The following is a 26,901-nucleotide window of genomic DNA, read 5'->3' as shown; positions in this document are numbered from 1 at the left end:
ATGTTGTCAAATCCAGGGAAGTGCCAGTGGATATATTTAAATGTAGTTTAGAGACTTTTTGGGGGATGTGTGCATTTGAAGTAGAAGAGGGGGATGAATGTTGAAGGAGCAGGAAATGTGAGGTCAGTGGGAAGTGTGGAGTTTATTGATGGGAGAGTGGTAAATTCTTTATGTAAAGCCTTTGGAGAAAGTTTTGTTGTGCCACATTGAATAGTCTTTGAAGAGAGGGTGTTATGAGGTCTTTTTTTTCTGTAAGAAGGTCAACTTCTTTCCAAAATGTTTTTTGGGGGGGGGGTTAAGAGGGTAATTTGTGTCTTGTATTTACCTATGAACCTATATCTCACAGGAAGGTGCAAAGAGTTTGGAAGGTTATTTGCAATAATAAGTGGAATTGTTTAAAACATAGCAGCTTACATTCAATGACAAGCATTGAACATAACTCAGCTGTGAAGAAAACATGCACCCAAGTGGAGATAAGCCACCATTAGCAACAAAAGTAGAAAGGGACATGAAGGTCTGCATATCAGGAGATGTAAAAGTAAATAAGCAATGTGACAAAGTGGTAAATGAGGTACATAAAGCACTAGCAAATGTGGGTAGAGAACTGTCCAGCAGAAAATATGAGACTATTCTTGCAGGCAGACAGTTGGTAACATTCTGTATGGAGGACTGTGTGCATCTCTAAAAAACAGAATTCACTAGTCACTTGACAGAGGTAGTATGGAGATGGGCAGTTCAGATGCTTCATGGTCTGCATCAGAAGCTAAATGGACACAGGAATGGTTTAACAAGGGCAGACCTGATGATGGGGACAGAGGCCAGCAATATAAATATTTATTTTACATTTGGATTTTTTACATTTAAGATCTTCAAGTAAATCTAGAGTACAAGTAAGTAAATATTGTCAAAAACCAGATGTAAATGAATAACAGGGCACCATCTAAAGCTATAAAGGTTATCAATGATTATTTACTTATTGTTTTTACTCATATGTGTCTTTGATTTCAAGAACAACCTTCCTGGAAAGTTGATAATATCAAGAGCAGTAAGACCGTTCAAGAATCCATGGGGCAGATGTAAGTTATCATTTTTGATTTTTAAGAAAAAAATAGATAAGCAATTGTGTGGTTTGATGTGTGTGTGTGTGTGTGTGTGTGTGTGTGTGTGTGTGTGTGTGTGTGTGTGTGTGTGTGTGTGAACATGTATGTATCTGTGCATCCGTGTGTGTATCTAAAAGTGTTTGTGTATCTGTGTATGTATATGTGTATGCATGCATGTGTATGTATCCATGTATCTGAGTCAGTGTATGTCTGTTTTTGTGTGTGTGTGTGTGTGTGTGTGTGTGTGTGTGTGTGTGTGTGTGTGTGTGTGTGTGTGTGTGTGTGTGTGTGTGTGTGTGCTCTCATGTGCAGCCGTCATGATCTCATACAGGATTTTAGAATGTCTCCAGTAAAATTTGTGTAAATATCATTACTGAAAAAGTCCCTAAAAACAAAAATGCAGACACACCTAACATAATTCTACCTGCAAGCCTGCAGATGTATTGGAGTGCTTATGTCCTCAACACTGTTTGCTGCATGAAAACCCCTCAAGAGGATACCTGTTTCGTATGTGACAGAATAGAAGGTTACATAGGAAAAGGGAGCTTTTTAAAACGGAATACAAATACGCAGAGCTCATTATAAGTTAGAATCATTCTATCATTCCTTTTGGGTGGAGCTGAAACCTTTTAACATTCCAATTAATTGAAGGATTGGGCAAGCTGAAACAGGAAGTATACTATTCATGCCCTTTCCATTTGGATTAAGAAAACTAAGGGCGCTGTACACCATTATGCTCTATTTGATCTTTTAATTGGTGAACACCTCTAACGTCAGCTGATAACTTCATTACTTATGTAAACACACACACTCACATATATATAAACACATTTAAACTGGGCATTTTTTAGTCATTAAGAACTCTTTGCAGAACCTGGGAGGTAAGCATTTCTGACAAAATCAGGATTTAATCAATTATTAATTATTATAATATTCAGCTCAAATATCTTGAACATCAATTTGTGATATTTAACAAATGCTGAAATGTCATTAATGTTGTTACTTAGTTAAATTTATATACATTTATATATGTATACATATATATTCATATATCTATCTTTATAGATAGATAAATGGATGGATATATATAAATTCTGGCATACAGAATTGGAACCATGTGATGACTGCTTAAAGAGTGATGGATCTTTAGGAAAGGACATCTTTTCAGAGGGACTGCTACAGCTAGAGTGATGTGTGTAATATCAGACCACATACAGATTTCAGTACATTTGTTTAAAGCATGTATAGGCTCTGCAACAGTACTTGGATTCTGGGGAGGTTTTGATGACTTAGGATTATGTTGATTTATTATATCATGTTATTATTATATCATATATATGTGAGCTGGGGTGCTGCAACATATTACTTTTGTGGCAAGATGATTAACTAGTTTTACTTCTGCAATGATCTTTTGCAGCAATGTTAATCACTGTTAAAAGCAGGGCCTTTCTATTGCCAGCCTTCAGGATATTTTATGATATTTGAGCTCAGTTCACATACAGTTATAACCATTAATCTAGTTAAGTGGTCTACAGAGCAGAAGCAGATGTTACAGTTACAGAGATGTAAACCTGTATTAAATGACAGAGACTGTTTGACAAAAAATAGCTATCATTTAATAACATGCATTTTTGAAATTTAGTATATAACTTTGATATTTACTGACTTAATTCAGTTAAATTCCTCTCTTTTTATAACATTTTGTTTACCTGCATAGATAGTATTGTAAAACTACTGTCTGATTTGTTAAAAAGGTGTCCTTATGTTTGTCATCAGAATTGTTTCATACAATTCTAAACTTGTCAGCTTCCTTGATTTTTAACTGTTTGTAAATTAGTGGTGGTTCATGGCTTTATGTTTGGCAACCATGTCCAGTATGCATTCCTTCAGTACTACATCATTAAAGTCACTTTTAATGCCGTTGCTTATTTACTAAAAGTCATCATTAAGCTTTTGTGAAAAAAAAGCCAGAGGTGCTGCTATATTAATTTCATATTCCATGATTTGTGTTGTTTGTGCAGAAGTAAAAAAAGGCATTTAAGCCAGTTTGAAGAATATCTAAGTGGACAAATGGGATTAAACAACATGAGTCCATTCCTTGCGTTAATCATAACCTTTGGAATAATAGGAAAAGGTAAGAAAAGATGAAATATCATATAATGTTCTATTTAATATGCTAAATTTATAATTAGCTATATACATTCAACAAAACTGAGGTACATACATACATACAAAAATATTATTTTCTTTTATAAAGAAGACAAACTGCAAATGAAATTGCCAAAGTATGAAGCTTTCTAAAATAGCTTGTACTGTGGTATTTTAAGGCAATTCCTTATTGACCCTAGTATTTTCTTTGAAACATGCCTACTTGGAAAAAAATCCAGACTGAACTAAAGAAACATAAAGGAAAATTATGGATACGTTTTAGTTATTTAAAAGCAAAATGACTAGATTAATATGTCAGAAAATACTTATTTTTTCAACTGCATAAATTTTCTCTTGCTACAGGACTTTTGACATTATGGAATAAGATTAGAGATTGGAGATTAGAAACCACGGCATATTGGAGATTAAGGAATGCTTCAGCTTCTCAGAGAGACAGTGAAAGAGAAAGGGAGAGTGAGGGAGAGCCTTTTGCAACTAATAACATTCATGGGGTTGCAAAACAGTATCACATAGTTTATGCTTTTTCCTGTTGTAGCATTTTTTAAGAGAAAAATGACTTTCAGAGTGAACTGTTAAGTGAAACATGACTCTGGCACTTCTGCTTCCTATAACTGAGCTATTGCTACACACTAAACAGTCTCACAGTGCTATGCTGTATTTTAAAACTAAGGCTGTATTTATTACTAGCTATGCAGCATTACAGAAAAATAATAATAATAATATGAAACTGAAATTCAGAAAAGACTGACTGACCTCTATGTTAACACACTGATATTCTAGGTCTACTTTCAGAACTTGGATTTTCAATAAGCTTGCACAAGTGTGCAGCAAACAGTCATCAAAGCCATCTAATGATTGCTTTTTAGAATTCATTGAAGAAGCTTCACAGTAATGAGAGACAGAAATCTGCAGAACTGCTCTGTTTTGACAGCAAGGAACTTGTCACACACAGCTTCTTTGGGTTTAATCTGTTGCAAGATAAACCCATTCAGTGTCTTGCCGTGTGTGCTGATAATGGACACATTGCATAGTGCTAAACATGCTAAACATAAGCACTTTCAGCATGTCCACTGCACCTCAGCATGGGGGCACTGCTTTCCTCATAACCCATTCTGTTTGGATATACCAGCATTGCATGGTCATAGAGGAAAGGAGAACACAGACGTGTTTGTATAGGGAAGAGCTACAATTAATCTGTGGGAATGATTGACTGAAGTACTTGTGATGCCTTTTTTATTCAATGTGCTGTACATTTAATAAGACACTGTTGATGACATATGTCTGGGAGTTGTCTTAATATAAACAAATCTGTAATGTTCTCGGAAACAGTAAACGCTCTTTATAATTACCTCATTGTTTTGATATTTGTATTCCATGCTAGCTGTTCAAGGTCAGGTAATCACAGAGCAGAAATCTGTTGTTTTTCGTCTTCATACATTCTGAGGTAAAAGCTTCATTACCAACAGTACAGTGCAACATGTCAGAGGTGCAGCACTTTTGACATGTCATTTTTCTGATTTGGCAGTAACCCAAGTTTCCATTTGCAAGTGTTTTTAGAAAATTCATTGGTTATTAAGGACCCCATGGCATGCGAACAATGAAAAAACGGAAGATTTTTTCAAGTATTTTGATCAAAATTTCTCTCATACTATAAAGCTCACTCCAAGACATGAAAAAAGGGGCTCCGCTGAATTACTATATTTTTTGTTTTGAAAAAATCAATATAAGTTTAAGAAAATCCTACCAATACTGAAAATATGCGTTTAATGAATAACTACTTACTATTGATTCATACACAAAAGTCAAGCCTGAGAATAAACCCAGTGGTCTGTTTTCTTTTCTTTTTTTAACAGACATTTGCAGCAGTAAGTAAATGGGATGAATTTATTAACAGTGGCTTTTTAATTTAATAAAATGGAATCATTGCTAATTCTGGTTTTCTCAGTGTTCAAACTCTATAAAATTTTTCAATTTCTACAATAAGCAATGCCTACCTATTACAATTCCATAGCATGCAGTGATATCCAAATAATGAACATTTAAAAAATGTGCAAGCAGTAAGATAAAATGAGGGGATTCCAGAAAGTGGATTGAAGACAAATTAACTGGACCAAAGAAATATTCAAACATAAAATATAACTCACAGTTTGGAATAAATAGAGCCATTTTGTAACTACACGATTTACACATGCATTTACCTGCTTTTTGGTAACTATTTTTTGTGGCAAGGCTCAATCGTGACTATGGGCAGTGGCAGTATTTGCTCCTCTTCTCAAAAGAATTGGGTTCATTTTAACAGTGATAGTTACAGTCCCTTTATTTTTAAATGTTTATTTTGTACAGAAATGGAACACGTGATTATATACCTCCTACAGTCATTTTATTTCTTGATCAGGAAGAATACATGAAGGGAAGGTACTGTTTTTTTTAACTTATTAAAATTTTTTGAACAAACAACTTGAAAAATACAAAAAAAGAACAATATTCACATTGTACAGTTAATTTTCAAAATAATGCTGCACTAGTAGATCTAATTGATAAGCTAAACCTGGTAAAATTAATTGAATATAAAATGCTCCCACTGGAAAGTGCAAACACTGGTGAATATCAAAGTCGTTTAAATGCCTGTTAAAAGTTCTTTAAAGTAGAAGCAGAAGTGGTCAATAACAGTTCCTGGATTACAATGATTGTAGTGACACCACAGGAAGCAGGTGGGAAATAGAGACTGTCAGCACATGAAATGAAAATTGGAAGCCTTAAAATATGCAGTTCAGCTGGCTTATTTTGTTAGCATTTACAACTACTGTTAATATTAAGGGCTGCTCTGAAAACTCAAATCAGTGTAATTCTAGTAAAAAAAAAGTAAAAATGAAAATAAGGTTCCAGAAGCTACTCAAGATGTTTGAACTCACACTACTGCCAGTCTATGTACACGAAAATTAAAAAAAAAAAAAACAAAGATTTCCTAATGTCTAGCATGACTTGTATAAAGGGGTCTTGAAGTGAATTCTGGGGAAAAAAAAACTTCAAGAGCACTTTACAGTGGAAAGACTACTGATGTATAATAACCATAAACAATTATTCTAATGCATTAATATAGTCAAGATTGCAAAAATATAACATAATAACTGAGATATAACAGTAACTACTACTTATTTATTTATTTATACTTTGTGTTGACAGATTTAACCCTACCAGGCCAATAGCCTCTATTGAAGGTAGTATTCATACTGAATAGAGACATTTGCCAGGATACCAAGGAACTTTCCTTACTCTTTTTGAAAAGTATGTGGGATCTTTTACATTAACCTGAGTTACCACCTTCTTGGATAGTTGTGATCTTTCTTTAACATATCATTCACAGGACAGCACACTCAGTAGTGCAGCAGTTACCACCTTCTCAGGTAGTTAGGGCCTTTGTTTAACATATTATTCACAGGACAGCAGACTCAGTAGTGCAGCAGTTACCACCTCCTCAGGTAGTTAGGGCCTGTGTTTAACATATCATTCACAGGACAGCACACTCAGTAGTGCAGCAGTTACCACCTCCTCAGGTAGTTAGGGCCTCAGTTTAACATATCATTCACAGGACAGCACACTCAGTAGTGCAGCAGTTACCACCTCCTCAGGTAGTTAGGGCCTCAGTTTAACATATCATTCACAGGACAGCACACTCAGTAGTGCAGCAGTTACCACCTCCTCAGGTAGTTAGGGCCTTTGTTTAACATATCATTCACAGGACAGCACACTCAGTAGTGCAGCAGTTACCACCTCCTCAGGTAGTTAGGGCCTGTGTTTAACATATCATTCACAGGACAGCACACTCAGTAGTGCAGCAGTTACCACCTCCTCAGGTAGTTAGGGCCTCAGTTTAACATATCATTCACAGGACAGCACACTCAGTAGTGCAGCAGTTACCACCTTCTCAGGTAGTTAGGGCCTTTGTTTAACATATCATTCACAGGACAGCACACTCAGTAGTGCAGCAGTTACCACCTCCTCAGGTAGTTAGGGCCTCAGTTTAACATATCATTCACAGGATAGCACACTCAGTAGTGCAGCAGTTACCACCTCCTCAGGTAGTTAGGGCCTCAGTTTAACATATCATTCACAGGACAGCACACTCAGTAGTGCAGCAGTTACCACCTCCTCAGGTAGTTAGGGCCTGTGTTTAACATATCATTCACAGGACAGCACACTCAGTAGTGCAGCAGTTACCACCTCCTCAGGTAGTTAGGGCCTTTGTTTAACATATCATTCACAGGACAGCACACTCAGTAGTGCAGCAGTTACCACCTCCTCAGGTAGTTAGGGCCTCAGTTTAACATATCATTCACAGGACAGCACACTCAGTAGTGCAGCAGTTACCACCTCCTCAGGTAGTTAGGGCCTTTGTTTAACATATCATTCACAGGACAGCACACTCAGTAGTGCAGCAGTTACCACCTCCTCAGGTAGTTAGGGCCTCAGTTTAACATATCATTCACAGGACAGCACACTCAGTAGTGCAGCAGTTACCACCTTCTCAGGTAGTTAGGGCCTTTGTTTAACATATCATTCACAGGACAGCACACTCAGTAGTGCAGCAGTTACCACCTCCTCAGGTAGTTAGGGCCTTTGTTTAACATATCATTCACAGGATAGCACACTCAGTAGTGCAGCAGTTACCACCTTCTCAGGTAGTTAGGGCCTCAGTTTAACATATCATTCACAGGATAGCACACTCAGTAGTGCAGCAGTTACCACCTCCTCAGGTAGTTAGGGCCTCAGTTTAACATATCATTCACAGGACAGCACACACAGTATTGCAGCAGTTACCACCTCCTCAGGTAGTTAGGGCCTTTGTTTAACATATCATTCACAGGACAGCACACTCAGTAGTGCAGCAGTTACCACCTCCTCAGGTAGTTAGGGCCTTTGTTTAACATATCATTCACAGGACAGCACACTCAGTAGTGCAGCAGTTACCACCTCCTCAGGTAGTTAGGGCCTTTGTTTAACATATCATTCACAGGACAGCACACTCAGTAGTGCAGCAGTTACCACCTCTTCAGGTAGTTAGGGCCTTTGTTTAACATATCATTCACAGGATAGCACACTCAGTAGTGCAGCAGCCACCCTTATGCTGCATTGCAGCATCACTACTAGAAAAAATGAATTAAAGTGCCTGATGTTAGAATAGAACCACATATTTTTACACACATACAGAAGTGCAATCTGTTCAGATAGTGAGACTGATAGCAAACATGATAGTTTTCCACCCCCCTCGAAGGAACTAGAACTGATAGATACAAATTCTGTACCAATCAAATGCATCAGATTGAACCATCTAGTATTCTGTTTCTGGTTTGCTGAAATAACACCAAGATAAATAATTTCAATCTGTATGTTTTGGGGTAGCACCACACTGTTCAACTTACTTGGTCTAGAATAATGGACAGAGCATAAAATAATTGGTGGGGGATAATAAAATCAGGAAAAAAATTAAATGTTACTCTGTTTTATTTAAAAAAAAAGGTTAATAGAACACGTTTTGCAGTAATATAAATTTTTTGAACAATAAGAAGTTTAAAACTGTAATGAGTGGCATTACTGATTGACTGCTGTCATGAGTGATTCATGAAAAAAATGAAAAATATTATGAGGGATAGGATAAACATTTGAAACAAAATCAGGGAGTCTGCGAAAAAAAGGGGGGGGGGGCAGTTGAGAGGAAATCTGTGGTTACAATAACCCATTCCAAGATTTGATTCTTTTTGGATCTGCACTTTTTTTCAAATCATACAGTTATAATTTTTTGAATGTTGTTTGTCTATTAGCAAGTCTCAGCAGACATCTTCATGAGTTTGTAGTTTTAATGACTGAGATCATTAAAATTACATATCCTTAAATTCTTAAGCTGAGGATTCTTCATTTTCAAATAGTTTACTGTGGATTGACTTAGCCATAACATTCAAGTACCACAAACAAAATAATTAAAGAAACAACAGCAATATAGCAATAACCCATGCCTGGGTGTGTGTAATGCTGGATTTACCCACGGTTGGCGTGGTTTGATCCCGAGGGACCAAACAAAGCCAACCATGGGTAAATCCAGCATTACCCACACCCAGAAGTGGGTTATTGCTATTATACAATGACATTATTTAAGAAAAAAAAATTACTTTTCTTAAATAATGGCATTGTAAAATGCCTCCTTGCTGCCCTTCCACAGCTGTCTGGTATTCAGCGGAATTTCTGATGTACTGCGCATGCCTACACAGTACATCAGAGCTGTGGGCAAAAGCAACGGAGAAAGCAAGATCTCCGTTGCTTTTTACTGTTTCGCTATGTTAAATGGGTTTAACATAGCGAGACAGCTTTAAAAAAAGCAACAGAGAATCTCCGTTGCTTATTTTAAGGCTGTCTCGCTATGTTAAACCCATTTAACATAGCGAGGCAGTTTTGAAAAAAACAACGGAGAAAGCAAGATCTCCGTTGCCTTTTACTGTTGCTATGTTAAATGGGTTTAACATAGCGAGACAGCTTTAAAAAAAGCAACGGAGAATCTCCGTTGCTTATTTTAAAGCTGTCTCGCTATGTTAAACCCATTTAACATAGCGAGACAGGTTTTAAAAAAAAAAGCAACAGAGAAAGCAAGATCTCCGTTGCTTTTTACACACTGTGTCGCTATGTTAAAGGAGTTTAACATAATGAGACAGCTTTAAAAAAAGCAACGGAGATCTCTGTTGCTTTTTTTTAAACCTGTGTCGCTATGTTAAATTCCTTTAACATAGCGAGACAGTGTTTTAAAAAAGACTTATACTAATGGAAAAAGTCCAGGCGACTGGACCTTTTTATAAGTCGATTTACAACATGCAGGCTGGCCAATCAGCGTGCACGTTTTGGAATATTAATGGGGGGGGGTCATGGTATAATAGTCAATATTCCATCTTCAAAATGTAGAACACAATACTACCTCTCATAAGGTGGAACAAATGGGAAAATGTGGAACATTTCTTTCACTGTAGTCATTGTTGTGTAAGCTCCTGAAGGGTGAATCATGTTAGGTATTTAATACAGTAATTAGTTCCTTTAACACTCAGCAATGATGGCTTACAACAGCTCTAGTAACATGTTCCATCCTTTGAATGCTGTTAAGTTGCATCTGACTCCTATGAGCAGTTGTGTCCATTCACAGAATTTATTGGAAAGTAAGTAACAGAAGTGAATTTCCTGGCCCTTCTTCTGTATCACACATGTTCCACACACACACACACACACACACACACACACACACACACACACACACACACACACACACACACACACACACACACACACCTCTGGACAAAGTAGATTCAAATCCCCGTCTACCCACTCTGTATCTCTGGGATCTGGGAGGTAACTGTTGTACCCAGTGAAAACTCATGTGATCAAGGGGAGAACATAGAGACTCAGCCAAGAAGGTGGACAGCTAAAGAATGAACCAGAGAACCCCTTGCAGATATATGACAATGCTGCTCAATGTGCCTCAGTAATTTCTTGCACAATGTAAAAATAACAATTTCCAAAGCAATGCCTTCTCAGATTATGGAACAAGCTATCATGCATAATTAAATAATATACGTCTCTTGTCAACACTGACAAAATTCCCTAGATGGTTTTAAGGGTCATACGAAATACTGAGGAGGTTTTGTCATAAAAGGCTCTAGATGTGTGATAGATGTATATTCAGTAATTTATGTTATCCTATAAAAAGATAGACTAAAATAATATAGAGAGACAAGTGGTCATTATAAATGTCCCAAAAAGCTAATTCAAGGCACTCTAACCCTCAAACTATTACATCTTGGACCCTCTTCCCATTTAGCGCATAGACTGAACATATCCACATACTTTCTGCTCTTTGCTGAACTACAAGAGAAGCTGCATAAAATTAACCCATAGCAGAGTCATAAAAATACAAATGTTATAGACAAAATAGTTATGCCATGAGTTATTATGAATAAATATTCCTGAACTAAGAAACAAGCTTATGACTTGTAGAATTCAAGTAGTCTGTTCACTGTATGTGTTTTGATTGATACACTTTAACAGTTTATTTTTACTAATTTGTTTTCTAAGGACATTAACTTGTATGTTTCTTTAATTTTATAGGCTCATAGGTGGTTGCTAAGCTATCAGCCTAAGAGCCATTTTAAGACTAACCAAGCTTCCCCCAAATTTGCTAAAATATTGGTGGTATGTGTCAGTGATATAGCTTGCACATATTAGGCATCCACAGGCTACCCTAATACATTAGGGACAGGTTACCAGGGGTAAATTTGTGATTTCTCATCCATTTGTTCAAGTTATATTTCAATAGGATGAGTTTTGCTTCACATTGAGGGGAAGCCTCTTCCAGAAAGGGGTAATATTTTAGAGACATATCTGTTCCTCCATCATGTACTGTTTATGTCAGAGACATGGTTTAGGTCCTTAGATTGGGTATTTCTGATGCTATTTGTTTTGCAGATGTGCGACAGATCTATCAGTGTGGGATCAGGGGCTACCTTACTGGCTAGCCATAGATTACTATGCAGCAGTCCGTTGGAAAACAAGTACAAGAAGAGTACAGGGACAGGTTTTGAGACCATCCACATAGGTCTTGTTGTTGGCTCCCTGTATTGTTTTGGAGATGAACCTCTGTGGTATCTCAGGATGTTGCAAATGCTTGGTCAGGCATATGCCAATGAGCGTGTTGTACTTAATGATTTGTGCTGATGAGATCCAAATACCATAGAGCAATTACCTCCTAGTACATGGATGACATCTCCTTACTTATAAGTTGTGAAATGTAGAATGACTTTTTCATCACAGTAGACACCTGGTAGTCAACAGTCAGTTTACTATCATCATGTGTTCCTGGATCCTTGACCACTGGGTCTACTTCTAGAGGTATGTTGTCAATGTGGTAATTTGCATGGTGGCTCTATTTCCAAGGGGTACAGTAGTATGCATTTGTTTCACAGTGACTATTAGTCTATGGCTTTTTAATCAGTTGTTTGCCTTTGTCAGGCCCTCCTAAAGGGTATTTGTGGCTTTAGGATATTCAATGATCATGGTTAGTTTGTAGCTGTCTGCAAACATGGTCAGCCAGAGGACCCTGATGTTTGCTTTGACTTTATAAAAATTGATGCCAAAAAGGAGATCCCTGTGAGACTCCATTAATGACTGGCCTCTTTATGGAGCTGAATTCCCCTATCCCAACTTCTTGCATCTTATCAGTGAACCAGCTGGTTAACAATCAGTTAACATATGAGCTTATGCCTAATTTTGTAAGTGTTTCTATAATGCCTAAGGGAGTTATTGTGCTGAACACTGTTTTGCATTTCTCAATAGCTTTAATGGCTTTCTTGAAGAAGTCTACCAGGTAAAATAGGTATGACCTGCACTTGAGAAAATCGAATTAGGATTTTATCTGATATTGTATGCATTCAGCTGTAGTAAGTGAGCCCTCCTTATCTATAATTCTATATACGTCAATGTACTTCTATGTAACTGTACATACGTCGTATGTAATGACACCTATGGCTTTGGGGCACAATTGAGAAGGATTGTAAGACCAGCCTACTCACCTGGTTTTCAAATCTAATCAATAAGTAAATAAATAAATGCAACTCATTCTCTAGGAATAGAGCTTTCAATGCAGTGAAGAGGTTTCTAAACATTGGAACTAACGAAAGTAGCATTGCCCGAGACAGACACTAAGAAATCCCAAGAAGAAATATCTGACACTGGCAAAGAGCTGAAGGTTCAAAACACAATTGTATTCCAATAAATAATTAATATACATGTAAATAAAATTCCACAATGAAAATTAAGCAGCCTGTAGAACTGTGAAGTTTTTAGCGGTGTAGGAAGAACACTGCAACACACACACACACACACTCTCTCTCACACACACACACACACACACACACACACACACACACACACACACACACACACACACACACACACACACACACACACACACACACACACACACACACACACACACACACACACACACACACACACACACACGTACTCTGAGGTTTTTCAGGCTTTGCAAAAAAATTATTGACATGACAATAAAACTAATCATTTTCTTCTCTTCAGGGTTGTGCATACACTGATTTGGAATAATTTTTTATTTATTTTTTAAGTAATCATCCAGTATAAATAAAACTACAGAATATAGCATTACCATTGAAGAAATATTGAGTAGAAGTACTTTGGCAATTGTCAAGATACCAGCTTATCTAGTTTTAAATATCATGCCAGTCTGTCACAAATAATTTGTTATGAACAGAATTTTTGGGTGAATTCAATATTTTAATAAATTTGTTCGTTGACTAGATAAGTGGACTAGTCCTTTCCTAACCATATTTAGCAATAACCAGGATCACAAAGGAAAAGACAAATAAAATGTTTGGTTGGACAGTTTACAGTAAACAATTAAATGACATGTTTTTATGAGGTGGTGGGAAACTGGAGCATCCAGAGGAAACTCACACAGAGACAGGTGAAAGTACAGTTGTGCAAAATCTTACCACAGAAGTAGATGTCCTTGGCTTCACTGCTGCAGTATTCACCATGTATGGGATTCCCTGCCATGGAAGCCTGATGTCTGGCCAGTCTACCAAATCCTACCATTGCGTTAAGGTACGTTGAATGTCACCCAAGCACTCTTCATGCAGCATTGGATATAAAGGTAATTTTCAGGCATATCATCCTCAGAACTTCTTTGTTGCTAGGCTGAACACTATTTTTAACCATCAGTCTGTTTGCCTACTTCTGTTTTCTGCCATTTTACTGCATTTTTGTATTCCAGTGATTACTCCTGTTTGCTGAAGTCCTTACCATTGCAGATAAGTACCCATTTGGGGGGTTGTTCGTTTTCTTGAATTTGTTGTACTGCATGGGGTTAATGTCATCCATGAAGGATAAATGCCAGTTTGGGAGACAGATTCCACATAAAAATCACCACAGTAAGTGCCTTTTTTTGCCTTGGAGCTTCTCACAACCATATGTCTTGTTCAATTTGTTAGGCATTTGTCCCAAAAAGTCTTTGTAGTAGGCTTTCTTCCATTTCATTGTATCTTGAGAACCAGTTGTCTTAAGCTTCTTGCAAAAGGAACTTCCTGCCCCACAGATCAGCCATCAGGGAAGGGGAAGGTGAAAAAGGTATGACCAGAAAGCCTCTGCTGGGTGTTTCTCCCAAGGTTATTACAAACCCAGAGGCTTGATTGCCTGTGTTTTTGGATTTCTCTGCCATGACCTGGTTGGAGTCTGGCAAGGATTTGGTGGACGGCACGTCCAATGAAGCTTTGCAGGTGTTTGTTTTGTTTCTTAGTGGTTAAGGGGCATTCTGCAGATTCTTCTTAGGGAAGAAGTTCCTACTACGGTTGTCAAATGATGTCCTGAGTTGGAGCTTTCTCAGTTTTCTAGGGTGGACATTCCTTTAAAAGAGAAACAGAAAACTAAAAATGTTTTTTCTGCTCCTAGAGATCCACACAGTGAGTGACAGGCCTTTACTCAGTGGTTATTTAATGCTTTACTGTCATTAAGGCCTTTTCAAGGGGGTTTTGGTTCCTGCTCCTCCTTGGTCCTCTTCTCCACTTAAAAGAGCCAGAGAACTGAATTTGTCAGAGGAAGAGTTGGATTCTGATTAAGAATCCCTTCCTTATTATACTTAGATTCCTTCTTCTTTGGACTATGGGTCAGAAGAGGAGGAATCTAATAGTCCTGATACTCCTTCTGAGAAAATTTCCTTTGGGGACACAATCTGTAGGATGGTGGAGTTTTTTTAAGTTGGTTGTGCTCAGGTCTCTGATATCCACAAGAGGTACCATGAGTTAATGTAAATGGAATATCCTAAACCTGCAACCACTCCTCCTGTTCGTTTATGCCTAAGGTGGTTAATGAGTCGTCACTTATTCAGTCTATTAATTTGCCTACTTTTTCCCCTCTCAGCAATCTGACAGTGAGAGGGTGCTGCATACTTTGGATGTGCATAGACAGCTCAGACTTTATTTGTATAAGACTAAAGCAATCAGAAAATCTGATCAGTTGTTTTTTTTCCCTTTCATCCTAGGTCTTTAGGATTAGCTGTTTCCAAGCAAACTATTTCTACTTGGATTTCAAAGTCTATTTCTTTTTGTTACACTTTTCATGGCAAGACCCCTCCTTCTTCTGTAAATGCTCATTCTACTAGAGCTGTGGCTTCTTCTGGTGCCTTTTTCAAGGGTTTAGACACTAATTATATTCTTGAAGCAGCTACCTGGAGTTTTTTGCATACTTTTACCAAACACTACATGTTGGATGGTATCTCCAGAGCTAGAGCTGGTTTTGCTAATGCCATTCTTCATGTCTTCTTAGAGGGCTCTAGTGCTGCTTCCTCCTTCTGTTTCTTTTTGATCTTTGGCACTCTCCCATACATGATGAATACTACAGAAGTGAATATAAGGACATAGTATAGTCGTGTAAAATCTTACCATAACAGTAGATGTCCTTGCCTTCACCGCTGCAGCATTGACCCCTCCCTCATCCCCCCTAGTCTTTTTCTTTCCTGGATGTGCAGATTCTCTTTGTTTTTCCTGGACTGGTGCTCCTACTGGGGGCAATCAGTTCTGAGGATGATATGCCTAAATGTCACCTTTATACCCTATGTTACGTGAGGAGTGCTTGGGTGACATTCAATGTATCTTACTTAAAGCAACAGTAGGCTTTGGTAGACTGGCCAGACATTGGTCTTCCATGGCAGGAATCCCATATGTGATGAATACTGTAGCAGTGAATGTAAGGGCATACAGTACATGTAAACTGTAAACAGTAATAAGGTCAGGATTGGGTCTTGGACCCTGCTTTTCTGAATCCCATACGTGATGAATACTGCAGCAGTGAGTAAATGTGAACAGTAATAAGGTCAGGGTTGGGTTCTTGGACCCTGCTTTTCTAAAGCATCTTGCAGCCTCTGTGCAACTTTGCTAGTCAGTGTTTTGCAAATATAAATATTAATGCAGACAACAGTGAAATTCAATAATAATGCTGAGGTTAAGTTGAGTTTATTGATTCAGTTCAAATGTTAAGAAAGATTATGAAAGAATATAATTTATACTTCAAAGGGTTAAAGCATGTGCCTGAGAATGGAAATGAAAGGTAAACTTCATAAAAGATAACACAGTTTGAAGATGGACATATAGCAGAAATCCTTTGTTACCCTTTTATGAAATTGGGCTGCACTGAAACATCATTTTCACACAGGTTCTGTTCAGATTCTGTGCAAAAAAATTGAAAGACTGTCTAAGTATAGTGTTTTTCATAGGTAAGTGCTAGGCTGCCCTCATACCTCTGAACTGTAGAGATTTTCACGAAATGTCCAAATTTTTACCCAATATTTTGGTCCATTTTTCATAAAGTTGTGGTTTTCTGACAATTTAGAGGCAAATCATTAAAGACTGAAGTTAGAAAAAAATAGGAGACATTTGAATTTCAGTCTTCATACCCTCCAGAAATTTCATGCTAACGCAAAACCTGTTATTGTATCAACTTTCTAAGTTTGTAAGAGCAATATTTAAAAATTGTCCTTATTTTTGTGCCTTTGTCCACCTTTTATGTATGGCTTTGTCCAGATTTCTTGCTCTAAAAGGTTGAGAGGTATGGCTGCCCTTGTGGGACATGTTAGGCCTAGCTAATGTTTCTTTAAAGATAAGAATCAAACCATGTATCTTACATCTGTAAGGAAAATACCTTAACCTTTATACCTATCCAACAAAATGCTAAGCTATAAGTCTGCAGGCTATTACAAGACCACCCAATAACTAAAGATCAGGATCAAACTTACTCCACAGGCTAATTACACTCACCTACTAACCACTCATTAATCTTCTCCCATATACCTCTTACTGCCTATGTAACTGGCTTCTATTTTTAATTTGATTGTTGAATAACAATAACAACAACAACAACAACAACAACAATAATAATAATAATAATAATAAATCTTTTATATAAATTTTATAAAAATTATGAATAATGTAACATTCTGAATTTGTAGTTTTACACAGTAAGTTTCTGCTTATGTATGTACTTTTTAGTCTATAAGTATTTTTTGGTACTTCTCTGTTTATCATTGCACTTTCATTTTTATCTGTACAACATGTATTAGATATTTAAGTTTTCTGGAGCTTTTCTCCCTGGCTCTCTGCTGAAAATGAACTTCTGGCCCAGTCAGACACTATCTGGTAATCAAATGTAAATAAATAAATAAAATAATTAAATAAAACCCCATACCTTCCCCATTATAAAACTGTATTGAAGCACTTGGCCACAGAGCAGCTGATATAGACAATTAGACTTGAAGAAATCTGAAAGTACACTGAACAGGCCACTTCAGTTATCCAGTCTGACTGCCAGAAAGGTTTGATTTTTTTTTAACCCTATCCATCAGAAGCTTATACAAAAGTGAATGGACTCAAGCAACTTTTTACACTTTTCCCATATCTATTTCTCTATTGATCTATCTGTCTATATGGATAGATGTGTATGTATGTATGTATGCTGGGTGCATACTTTTACTTCAAAGTTATCCTTTCATCACAGAATGAGAAAGTCAATGCAGCTATCAAAAAATCGGTTTATTGATCCTTACTGGCATTTTCATACAGAGATCATGGTATAGTGGGGATCAGGTAATTTGTCTTTACCCCACTGTAGTGTAACCTAATGCAGGCTGTGGAGGGGGTGAGTGCAAAAACACAGGTTAAGTGTTTTTTCAATGCTTTGTGGATCGAAGTTTTTTAATTCAGCTATTTGAAGTATAGATGATTTATGTGTTGATATTTGTACGTCAAAGGATTTTTTTATGCTTCTATTACACACATATATATATATATATATATATATATATATATATATATATATATATATATATATATATGAGTCTACCTGAAAACACCGACACGCAAAAACACCAACAAGATAACCGACACCACAAAACCGAAAGTTGAAAAACACGAAACTTCACATGCCCGACAAACCACAATCCCGACAATCAACAAAACAAAACAAATACCTTTTCCGTAAAACACACAAACAACATAAGCACACCAAAAACCTTACAAACCTGCACTAAACCTTACATACAGAACTATCTATGCACTAACCTTAACCCAAACCCTAAACCTAAGGTCCGTCACTATCACACACTCACCTAACCCGCGCCCTAACCCTAACTCACTTAACCCGCCCCTAACCCTAAAGTCTGTCACAATCGCACACTTACCTTACCCACACCCTAACCTTAACTCACTTAACCCGCCCCTAACCTTAAAGTCTGTCACTATCACACACTTACCTTACCCGCACCCTGATCCTAACGTCCGTCATTATCACACACTTAGTTTAACATGTCAGTGTTCTCAGCATCGGGATTTTCAATCGTCAGTCATCTCTGTTGTCGATCTTCCAGTGTTGGTTATCTTGTTGTCGGCGTTGTCAGCGTTCGGTGTTTTCAGGTAGACCCATATATATATATATTCTTCAAAGTTAAAAAGGCTATCTTTTCAGATCTTCTGATAAAAATATAGTAATAAAAGTTTTTAAATATTTTCCAGTGAGTAATTTTACAGAATAACCAAGTTTAACCTCAGTTAAAAATGAAAAAAAAATATTGGTAAGGATTAATACTATGCTACATAAGCTGCTTGTAGAGATACACAAAAGTATATAGGTCTGAAAAAATGCAATAAAGATCATACTGTGGGCTGATGGTCATTGACAAGGATGAGGGCAATAAATACAAGTAGTGCAGTGACTGAAGTCATGCGTGCAATGGGTACTTGTGGACCTTACAAGTACTTGATGATATGGTAGTAACTGTGTGGAGAGTGAAAGGCCAGCAAGGAGTTTATCATCTTCTTTTTTTTTTTTTTAAACAGGTTTACTTTGATTATTAAGTTTATATATAACAAGCAATATGGCAAGGGGACATGCTGAACTAAGTAAGGATTATGCCTTGCATTTAGTATGTTAAATGGGAAGAAATACATTTCTGGCAAACAAGTGACAATATAGCTTTCAAAATGTAGCAGTCCTTATCAGTACTGAGTATACAAGTGTTCTACTTTGTACAAGCCACAAGTAATTTCTTTATTATGTTAAAATATGAATATATAAATAAATATATATAAAATATGAATGTACTGTTTTTGTAAATTGATGCTTCAGATGATTAGAACATTAATAGGTATTATATGGGTTGTACAAATATTTTATGCACTATACCAAAGTCAGTAAGGAGCAAAATAAGCCAGAAAAATAATGGTGATACAGTCAAAACAATGTCTAATGTATGCTAGCTTATTTTTTGTTCCAGAATGAGTTGTTTTCAGTAAATAACATATCAAGACACCTTGAAATAGAATCAATGTATCTGTTTAGTTTAGGTTATACCCATGTTAAATGAAATTTGAAATAATCGTTCTGAATTGAGCAAAAACTGAGTAAAAATATCAAAAACCTGGAACATCGCAGAAGAAGCCTTATAGCTACATGGCACATAATTTGAGATTTGTAATATACATTCAACACATACATCCCTTATAAAATTTACAGCAGTTTATTTTTACTGTGACTAATTGATCCTAATTTTCTTTATAAACAAGGAAGCAGTACAACATGGAAAGGAATTATACCTCTATATTTAATAAATGTTATTATGTGCACTGACTGAAAAAATATATAGAAAAGAATGTTAATTAAACCTATCATGCTAGAAAGGAAATATACTTCTATATTTAATAGATGTTATTATGCTGCACTGACTGAAAAATATATAGAAAAGAATGTTAATTAAACCTATCATGCTATCTGCTCTAGCAGAAAATGTTTCTGTGTTTGCATCTTATGTCTTCAAATTAATTCAAATATATAAAACAAGTTCCACAGTTGGTAAGAGTTGCATAATGCAAAAACACAAAGAAAGAAGAAGAAACATAAAGCACCATCATTTAAAGGCAACACGATGTAATATATTAACATGTCAAACATAATTCCGAATTTCAAATGTCAAAGGCATGTCTACAATAATTTATGTTCCAATTTATCTTGAGCATATGTCCCACACTGCTGTCTCACATACAAAGGTACAGAATTCCAAAGGCTGAGAGCAGCTACTAGAACATTCTGTGTCCAGAGGAGAAGATAAATAGCAGGCTGGTGGTGTATAACCAAGAAATTTAGATAGTGAAATTTAAGTTCAGAGACATTATTACATATAACATTTACTGCCTTGTATATGACCATAAAGTGACCTGAGAGCACAAATATCTGACAAAAAGAGTGATGTGAAATGCCATGTTGTCAGTATTATTATGGTAAGCAAAGTATTCTGCACCAGCAGAAGCTAATACAAGTCACTGGCAGGTAAACTTAGATGAAAAGAAATACAAAATTCTAACTGAGAGGAGACCAGTAATGTTCAATGTATGTAATTCAAACTCAGAGAATCTTTAGAGAATTTCAAGGAGTTTGTACCCGATTAGTAATAGATCAGACGGCCTGTTACCAAACCATTTGTCAAGACTGGTTTGAACTGACCCCAGTGTATCTGCCTTCTTTACACTGAGGACAGCATATTCCACTGCCTCCCCATTCTGCTATGAATCTTGGTGATTGAGACAATAACATGCTCCTGGTTGTTTCTAGTGCCCAGGGATTGATTAGAAAAGTTGATGACTATTGGAGTTGCCATAGCTCTATCATGTTTGCATTTGTATATTAAAATTACATCTTCTATAGCAAATCTATAACTATGAAAAAAGATGTAACTGCATGAGTCTGGATTTATAATTTAAGGATTTTACTTTAAAAATCTGATTGGTAAAGAATTTGTGAACTGAGACTCTCTTAATCTGAATCCAAGAGTGCCTGCAGCTTGCAGCACAGTACTCTAGTATTCTACAGTAATTCTGGTAATACCTTTAAACAGGGGTATAAGCATTATTCTTCCCCCACTCATTAGTATGCAAAATATCCCTGATGACTGAGTAGCCACTTGTAGTAACTAACAACACCCATGTAGCTAAAGTAGTTAGGAAGACCTTCTACATTGCCCACCTTATCATGAAGGGATTCTCATCTAGATCAAGGGAGGTCATAGTTTCCCTATACTCATCACTCATCAGACCAATGATTGAGTACAATGCCCCATTCGGAATGTATCTGACCCGACACTTGCAGCAGCTGGAGAGGCCACAAAAGTTCCTCACCAAAAGGATAAAGGGTCTCAAACATCTGTCCTATGCTGCCCGACTGAAAGAACTCCAGCTCTATTCAGTCGCTTACCGCTTGCTCAGAGGTGACCTCTGCCTAACATACAAGGCCATGTCAAACCCAGATTTGATGAATATGCTTCACCTCAAAAAATCTAGATCTGTCAGAGCCACAAGGGCGGGAGACTTAAACCTCGACACGGCTATTAATAGGACGTGCTGGAGGGATAGATTCATCACCCAAAGACTCCCTGTGCTGTGGAACAAAATCCTGGTATATGTGAGGCAGAGCACCTCGCTGGCCTTGTTCAAGAGAAATCTTGACCAATGGATGGGAGATCGCAGATATACCCCAGGGATTACCTCAGTGTCACTGCTCGACAGAGGCACAGCAAAATAATGGGTATAGTTCCCCATACTAAAGGGGTGGCGTAAGCCACAAAACTATGGGCTAGGCTTGTAAATGCCCTTGGGCAGATAGCCTAGTATGAACCTATGAACCTATGAACATGTTGGATTCACAATTAAATGATTTATCAGCAACTACTCTAAGATCCTTAACAGAATTGGTTTCAACTCAAAGAACAATGTTTACATAGGGGTCACCAAGGAATATCTGTCCCCATATTAATGATTTTTGTTTTGGTGCACTAAATGTCAAGTTTCAAGAGATAAAGGGTATTCAGATGCTCCTGCAGCAATTGTCCCAACCTTTGTGTCATTTGCAAACTTACTGGTCCAGATAACTTTAGAAACAGGAAACCCTGTAATAAAGATGAGACAAACACGGCCCCAGGGAAATGGCCCCAACACAGGTTTAACCTTTGGAAGTAGAGTCAGCTATTTCAGCTTTACTGATCTCCCTTAAAGTCAGTGCATTATCCACCTTGTTATATATATATATATGTTTACCTCCATTTCTCCAGTTCCTTGACTATCACAACATGAGGCCCCAAGTCATAGGCCTTTACCAGATTCAAGTGGATAACATCCGGGGGTAAGCCCTCATCCAAATGTTCACATAAATTCTGATAATAGTTTATAACAATTGTTAAAAATTACCAGCCTTAAATAAATCTATGTAGGTACATATCAGCACATGATTTTAAGTTGTGTGGCATCAAGTTCTGAGTACTCTTTTAAAACATTTGCCCAGAGTACAGGTTAGGCTGGTGATAGGTCTATAGCTGTCTATAGTTATCTGTGATAGATCTATAGCTGTCAATAGTTTTAATGGTACCATCTCTTGAGATGAGAATTACATTGACTTTTTTTTCCAGAGTTCGGAAACAAACCCAGTACTAAGAGACTTCTCCAACAGGTACTGCAAAATGGGCATGATGGCATTAGGAATGTTGGACAGAAACAACCCATTTAAGTCACCTGGGTCAACAGCAGAATTAGATTTTATTCAATTCAAGGTTTTCCTCAAGGTTTCACTAGATATTTTCAGGCAACTATCAGAGTTAATAGCATGTCAACCATAGTATGCAAAACTAGTTTTGTTGGACTGCTCTGTGAAATTATCTACAAATAAATCAAAAAGAATTTGGGAATTAGATAACTCAGGCTTAACTACAATTATACTGATTCTGGACTGACCTTTCTGTAACCCCATATGCACTTAAAAATGTTTTTGTTGCTAACATAATTACAAGTTGCAAACCTTAACTAATAACTGATTCTAGTTTTTCATATTAAATTTCTCAAAACTGTCCTAGATTTCTGATATCTGTTTTTCTTACTGGACTTGGCATTCTCTTAACAGTAAGCCACAACTGGCATTGTTCAATTTTCTAACCCACCAAGAACAGTTTATTTTCCCTGGCTTGTGTGGCTGATTTGTCACAAGATGGATAAAAATTAATTTGTTAACAGAGTCACAAATGATGGACCAATGATAGAAATTTTACTTTATTTATTTATTTATTGACATTTGTTAACCGGGTTTGTCCAACTGGGCTTGTGACCCAATTTCAGTGCAGACCCGAGGAGAAAAGCTCCGGTAGTACATTTTAAACAAGTACAATTTTAAACAATATTGATATAATAGCAGTTATAGCAAAACGATTCACATATGTTGGGTACATGCATAAAGTTAAAGTTGCATTAAAAAGAAGCTAAGTAACAATTTTACATTGATATAGTTCAATAGGTCAACAATAAAAAAATGTTGTTTGTATAAAATTATGCAAATGCATAGTAGACACATTGGAGAGAGAGGTGTAATGAGGTACTAAGTATGGTCCTTTTGAGGGTAGATAAAGGGAAGGAAGACTAGGTAGGGTCATGGCAAGGGCAGGTTTTGGAATTGAGAAAATAAGCTTTTAGTTCATTTTTAAAGTGTGATGTGTGGGAGATTAAATGCAAGTCAAGGGGAAGTTTGTTCCAAGCATGGGCAAGGGAGTGTTTGTAGAGTTGTTTGCCTACTGACCTTTTCGGGTGGTAGATATCAAGTAATTGTTGGTTAGAAGTATGGATGGTCCGGGATGGGATGTAGATGGAGATAAAGGAAGATAGAGATGGACAGAAGGAAGGTTTATAAAGAATAGAGTGTAGCATATGAAATTGATAAGGTAGCAGAAATTGTGGAAGTTCAAGCCATTGAAGAGAGTTTAAAGAAATGCAGAGGTGTGAGTTGTATGGGGAGTTAGTAATGAATCTGGCTATTTTATGGTAAGTCTGTTGGAGTTTATTTAGAGTGGAGGCCTGGATATTGATAAGAACTGGGGTGGCGTATAAGAGGGAGGGGAGGAGGAGTGCCTGGCCCAGGGTAAGTCTAGATTCAGGGGTTAGGAATTTTTTGTTCCGATATAGCAGACCTAGTTTCTGTTTTTTTTTTTTTTATACATTGGAGTATGTGTAGATTGGACTTTAGTTCATCATCGATAATGACCCCTAGGAGTTTTGTGTGGGTGTCAGGTTGGATAGTCGTATTGTTAGAAGACGTAATAAAAAAGGAGGTTTTGTGATGAGAAAGAGAACGGGAAAGGAAAAGTAGGAGTTTGGTCTTTTTGGGATTTAGGATCAACAGGTTGTGAGAGAGCCCTTGTTCAGTGGATAGTATGGCCTGTTGGGTCAGGGAGTGTAGTTCAGGAATGTTATTTGAGATGGATATAAGTGTGGAGTCGTCAGCATACTGAATAAGGGAGAATTCTTTGCATGAGGTGCATAGATCATTGGTGAAGATGTTAAACAAAAGGGGTCCCAAGATGGAGCCTTGGGGAACACCAGTGGAGATGGGAAGGAAAGGTGAGGAGGATGAGAGCCATTTGACAGATTGTTCCCTGCCAGATAGGTAACTATTAAGCATGGAGGGGGATAGGTGGAGATTTGTGAGTTTGGATAGTAGTAGAGGATGAGAGACAGTATCACAGGCTTTAGAGAGATCTAGGAAGAGACAGGAAATGAGTTTATTGTTGTCTAGGGCCTCTGTAATTTTATGAGTGAAGGAGAGGAGGGCAGTGGTGGTGCTGTGGTGAGGACAAAATCCATGTTGGATAGGGGTAAGTAAGTGGTGTGTGAGGAGGTGATTGAAAAGCTGTGAGTGAATACATTTTTCTAATATCTTGGAGAGGGGGACAGAATGGCAATGGGTTGGTAATTTGAGGGGTCAGTAGAGTTTCCACCTTTATGAAGAGGAATAGTGAAGAAAGATTTCCAAAGGGTAAGGGACAGTTGATTCCAGAATAGATTGATTAATTAGTATAGATATAGGATAGGCAATTGAGTCAGCAGCACATTTGAGGAATGTAGGAGATAGATTGTTAGTGGAAAGAGTGCAAGGTTTTAGCTTGAGTAGTACAGATTTGATGTAAGTAATGGGAAATGGCTCAAAAGGAAACAAAGTTGTGTTAGTGGGACTTGGAGGAGTGGGTGTTGAAGTAGAGTTTGGCTTAGAGGTTACCAGATATTGGATGGAAGAGATATAGTGTTTATTCAGGAGGGTAGCTGTTTCCTGAGAGGAAGAGTTAGGGTATGGGGAGGGATTAGAGGGCTTTCCAGGATAGAGGATGTTGTTGAGAGTTGACCAAAATTTTCGGGGATTGGATTTGTTGTTAAGCTGAGCAGAGCTATAGTATAACTTTTTGTCATTAGTTGTATGTTTTTTTGCAAGGTTCCTCAGTTGCCTGTATTTTTGAAGAAAAGATGGTTGTTTAGTTTTAGTCAAGGTTTTCCAAGCACAGTCTCTTTGTTTCATAAGGGACCTAGTCTCTTTGGAGAGCCAGGGAGCATGGTTTGAGTTTACTCTGATCTTCCTAGAGGGAGCTAAGGAGTTTAGAGCATTCATGAAGATGCTATTGAAAGTGCTTACAGCATCATTTAGGGGGAGGTATTTTAGGATGGACCAATCTATGCTGTGGAGAATGGAGTTAAATTGGGATGAATTGAAAGTCGATAGTTTTCGACAGTCTTTGATAAGGTGGGGTTTAGGAATATGGGAGTAGTGTCTTAAGATGGTGGTAGGGAGATGATCACTGAGGGATTCAGTTAAGGTGTTGGGACTGTGGTATTGGTGGGGGGAATTGTTAAGGATCCAGTCCATGATGGAGCTGGAAGTGGAATTCTTATGGAAGCAAGTGGGAGATGTTATAAGTTGGTGGAAGCCATGTAGGTGGATACTGAGTTGGTGGGAGTCAGTTGTGAGCTTGGACCAATCAATGTTGACATCACCAAGGATAAGTGTCTCATATGGTATGTTGTAGGAGAACCAGAATAGCATGTTTTCAGGAATTGGCAGATTGTTACCAGGATGAAGGTAGATAGAGGCAATTGCAAGTTTTTTGTGGGGATTCAGATGGCAGTTAAGGATGATGATGATTTCATCTGGGAGGAAGTCAGGAATTGGGGAAGGGTATGGTGAGAGGTTAAGGTTGTTTGAGTAGAGGATGGCCATGCCACCACCTTTTTTTACAGGTCTATCAGATCGGAAGATATTGTGACCTGGTGGGTGTATTTCACTATTTGAGATTTGTGGCTTGAGCCAGGTTTCAGATAGAGAGAGGATGTGAGGGGTATTGAGAGCTATCCATGAGTGCAGCTCAGTGACTTTATTTGCTAGACTCTGAATATTCAATGAGTAAATAGTTAAATATTTGGATGGAGATGACTGATGTGATTGAGGCTGGTGACTGTTGGAGGAGTAAGATGAGGGCAGTGTAGAGTTAGTTTTGTGGAGAGAAGGGGAGCCAGGGTTGGGATGGATATCTCCAGAACAAAGTAGGTTTTTAGTGAGGAGAGAGTGTGTAATAGATGCTAGATGGAGTTTGTATAGTTTTGACTTAGCTTTGTGGGAAGGTTTAAAATCCTGTATTATGGATCATTTATATAGACTTGAGGTAGAGGTAGTA

At 37.4% G+C, this 26,901-nt stretch overlaps 1 protein-coding gene across 2 annotated transcripts in view; it reads left to right on the top strand.

Moving 5' to 3' along the window:
• Window positions 1-1,868: 1,868 nt before the first annotated feature.
• LOC122811862 (pancreatic secretory granule membrane major glycoprotein GP2-like) overlaps window positions 1,869-26,901 on the top strand; it is a 159,738-nt gene continuing 134,705 nt past the window's right edge. For both annotated transcript variants that reach the window (XM_044083999.1, XM_044083990.1), the window contains exons 1-2: window positions 1,869-1,981; window positions 3,122-3,234. In XM_044083999.1, the coding sequence (XP_043939934.1) occupies window positions 3,171-3,234 (64 nt within the window). In that variant the 5' untranslated portion in view covers window positions 1,869-1,981; window positions 3,122-3,170. The remainder of the gene's footprint in view (window positions 1,982-3,121; window positions 3,235-26,901) is intronic.

Source organism: Protopterus annectens, chromosome 1.part1 (genome assembly GCF_019279795.1).
Source record: "Protopterus annectens isolate FY-2018-M chromosome 1.part1, PAN1.0, whole genome shotgun sequence".
In the NCBI taxonomy this organism is placed as follows: Eukaryota; Metazoa; Chordata; order Ceratodontiformes; family Protopteridae; genus Protopterus; species Protopterus annectens.
This window is presented reverse-complemented; position numbering and strand designations above follow the sequence as displayed.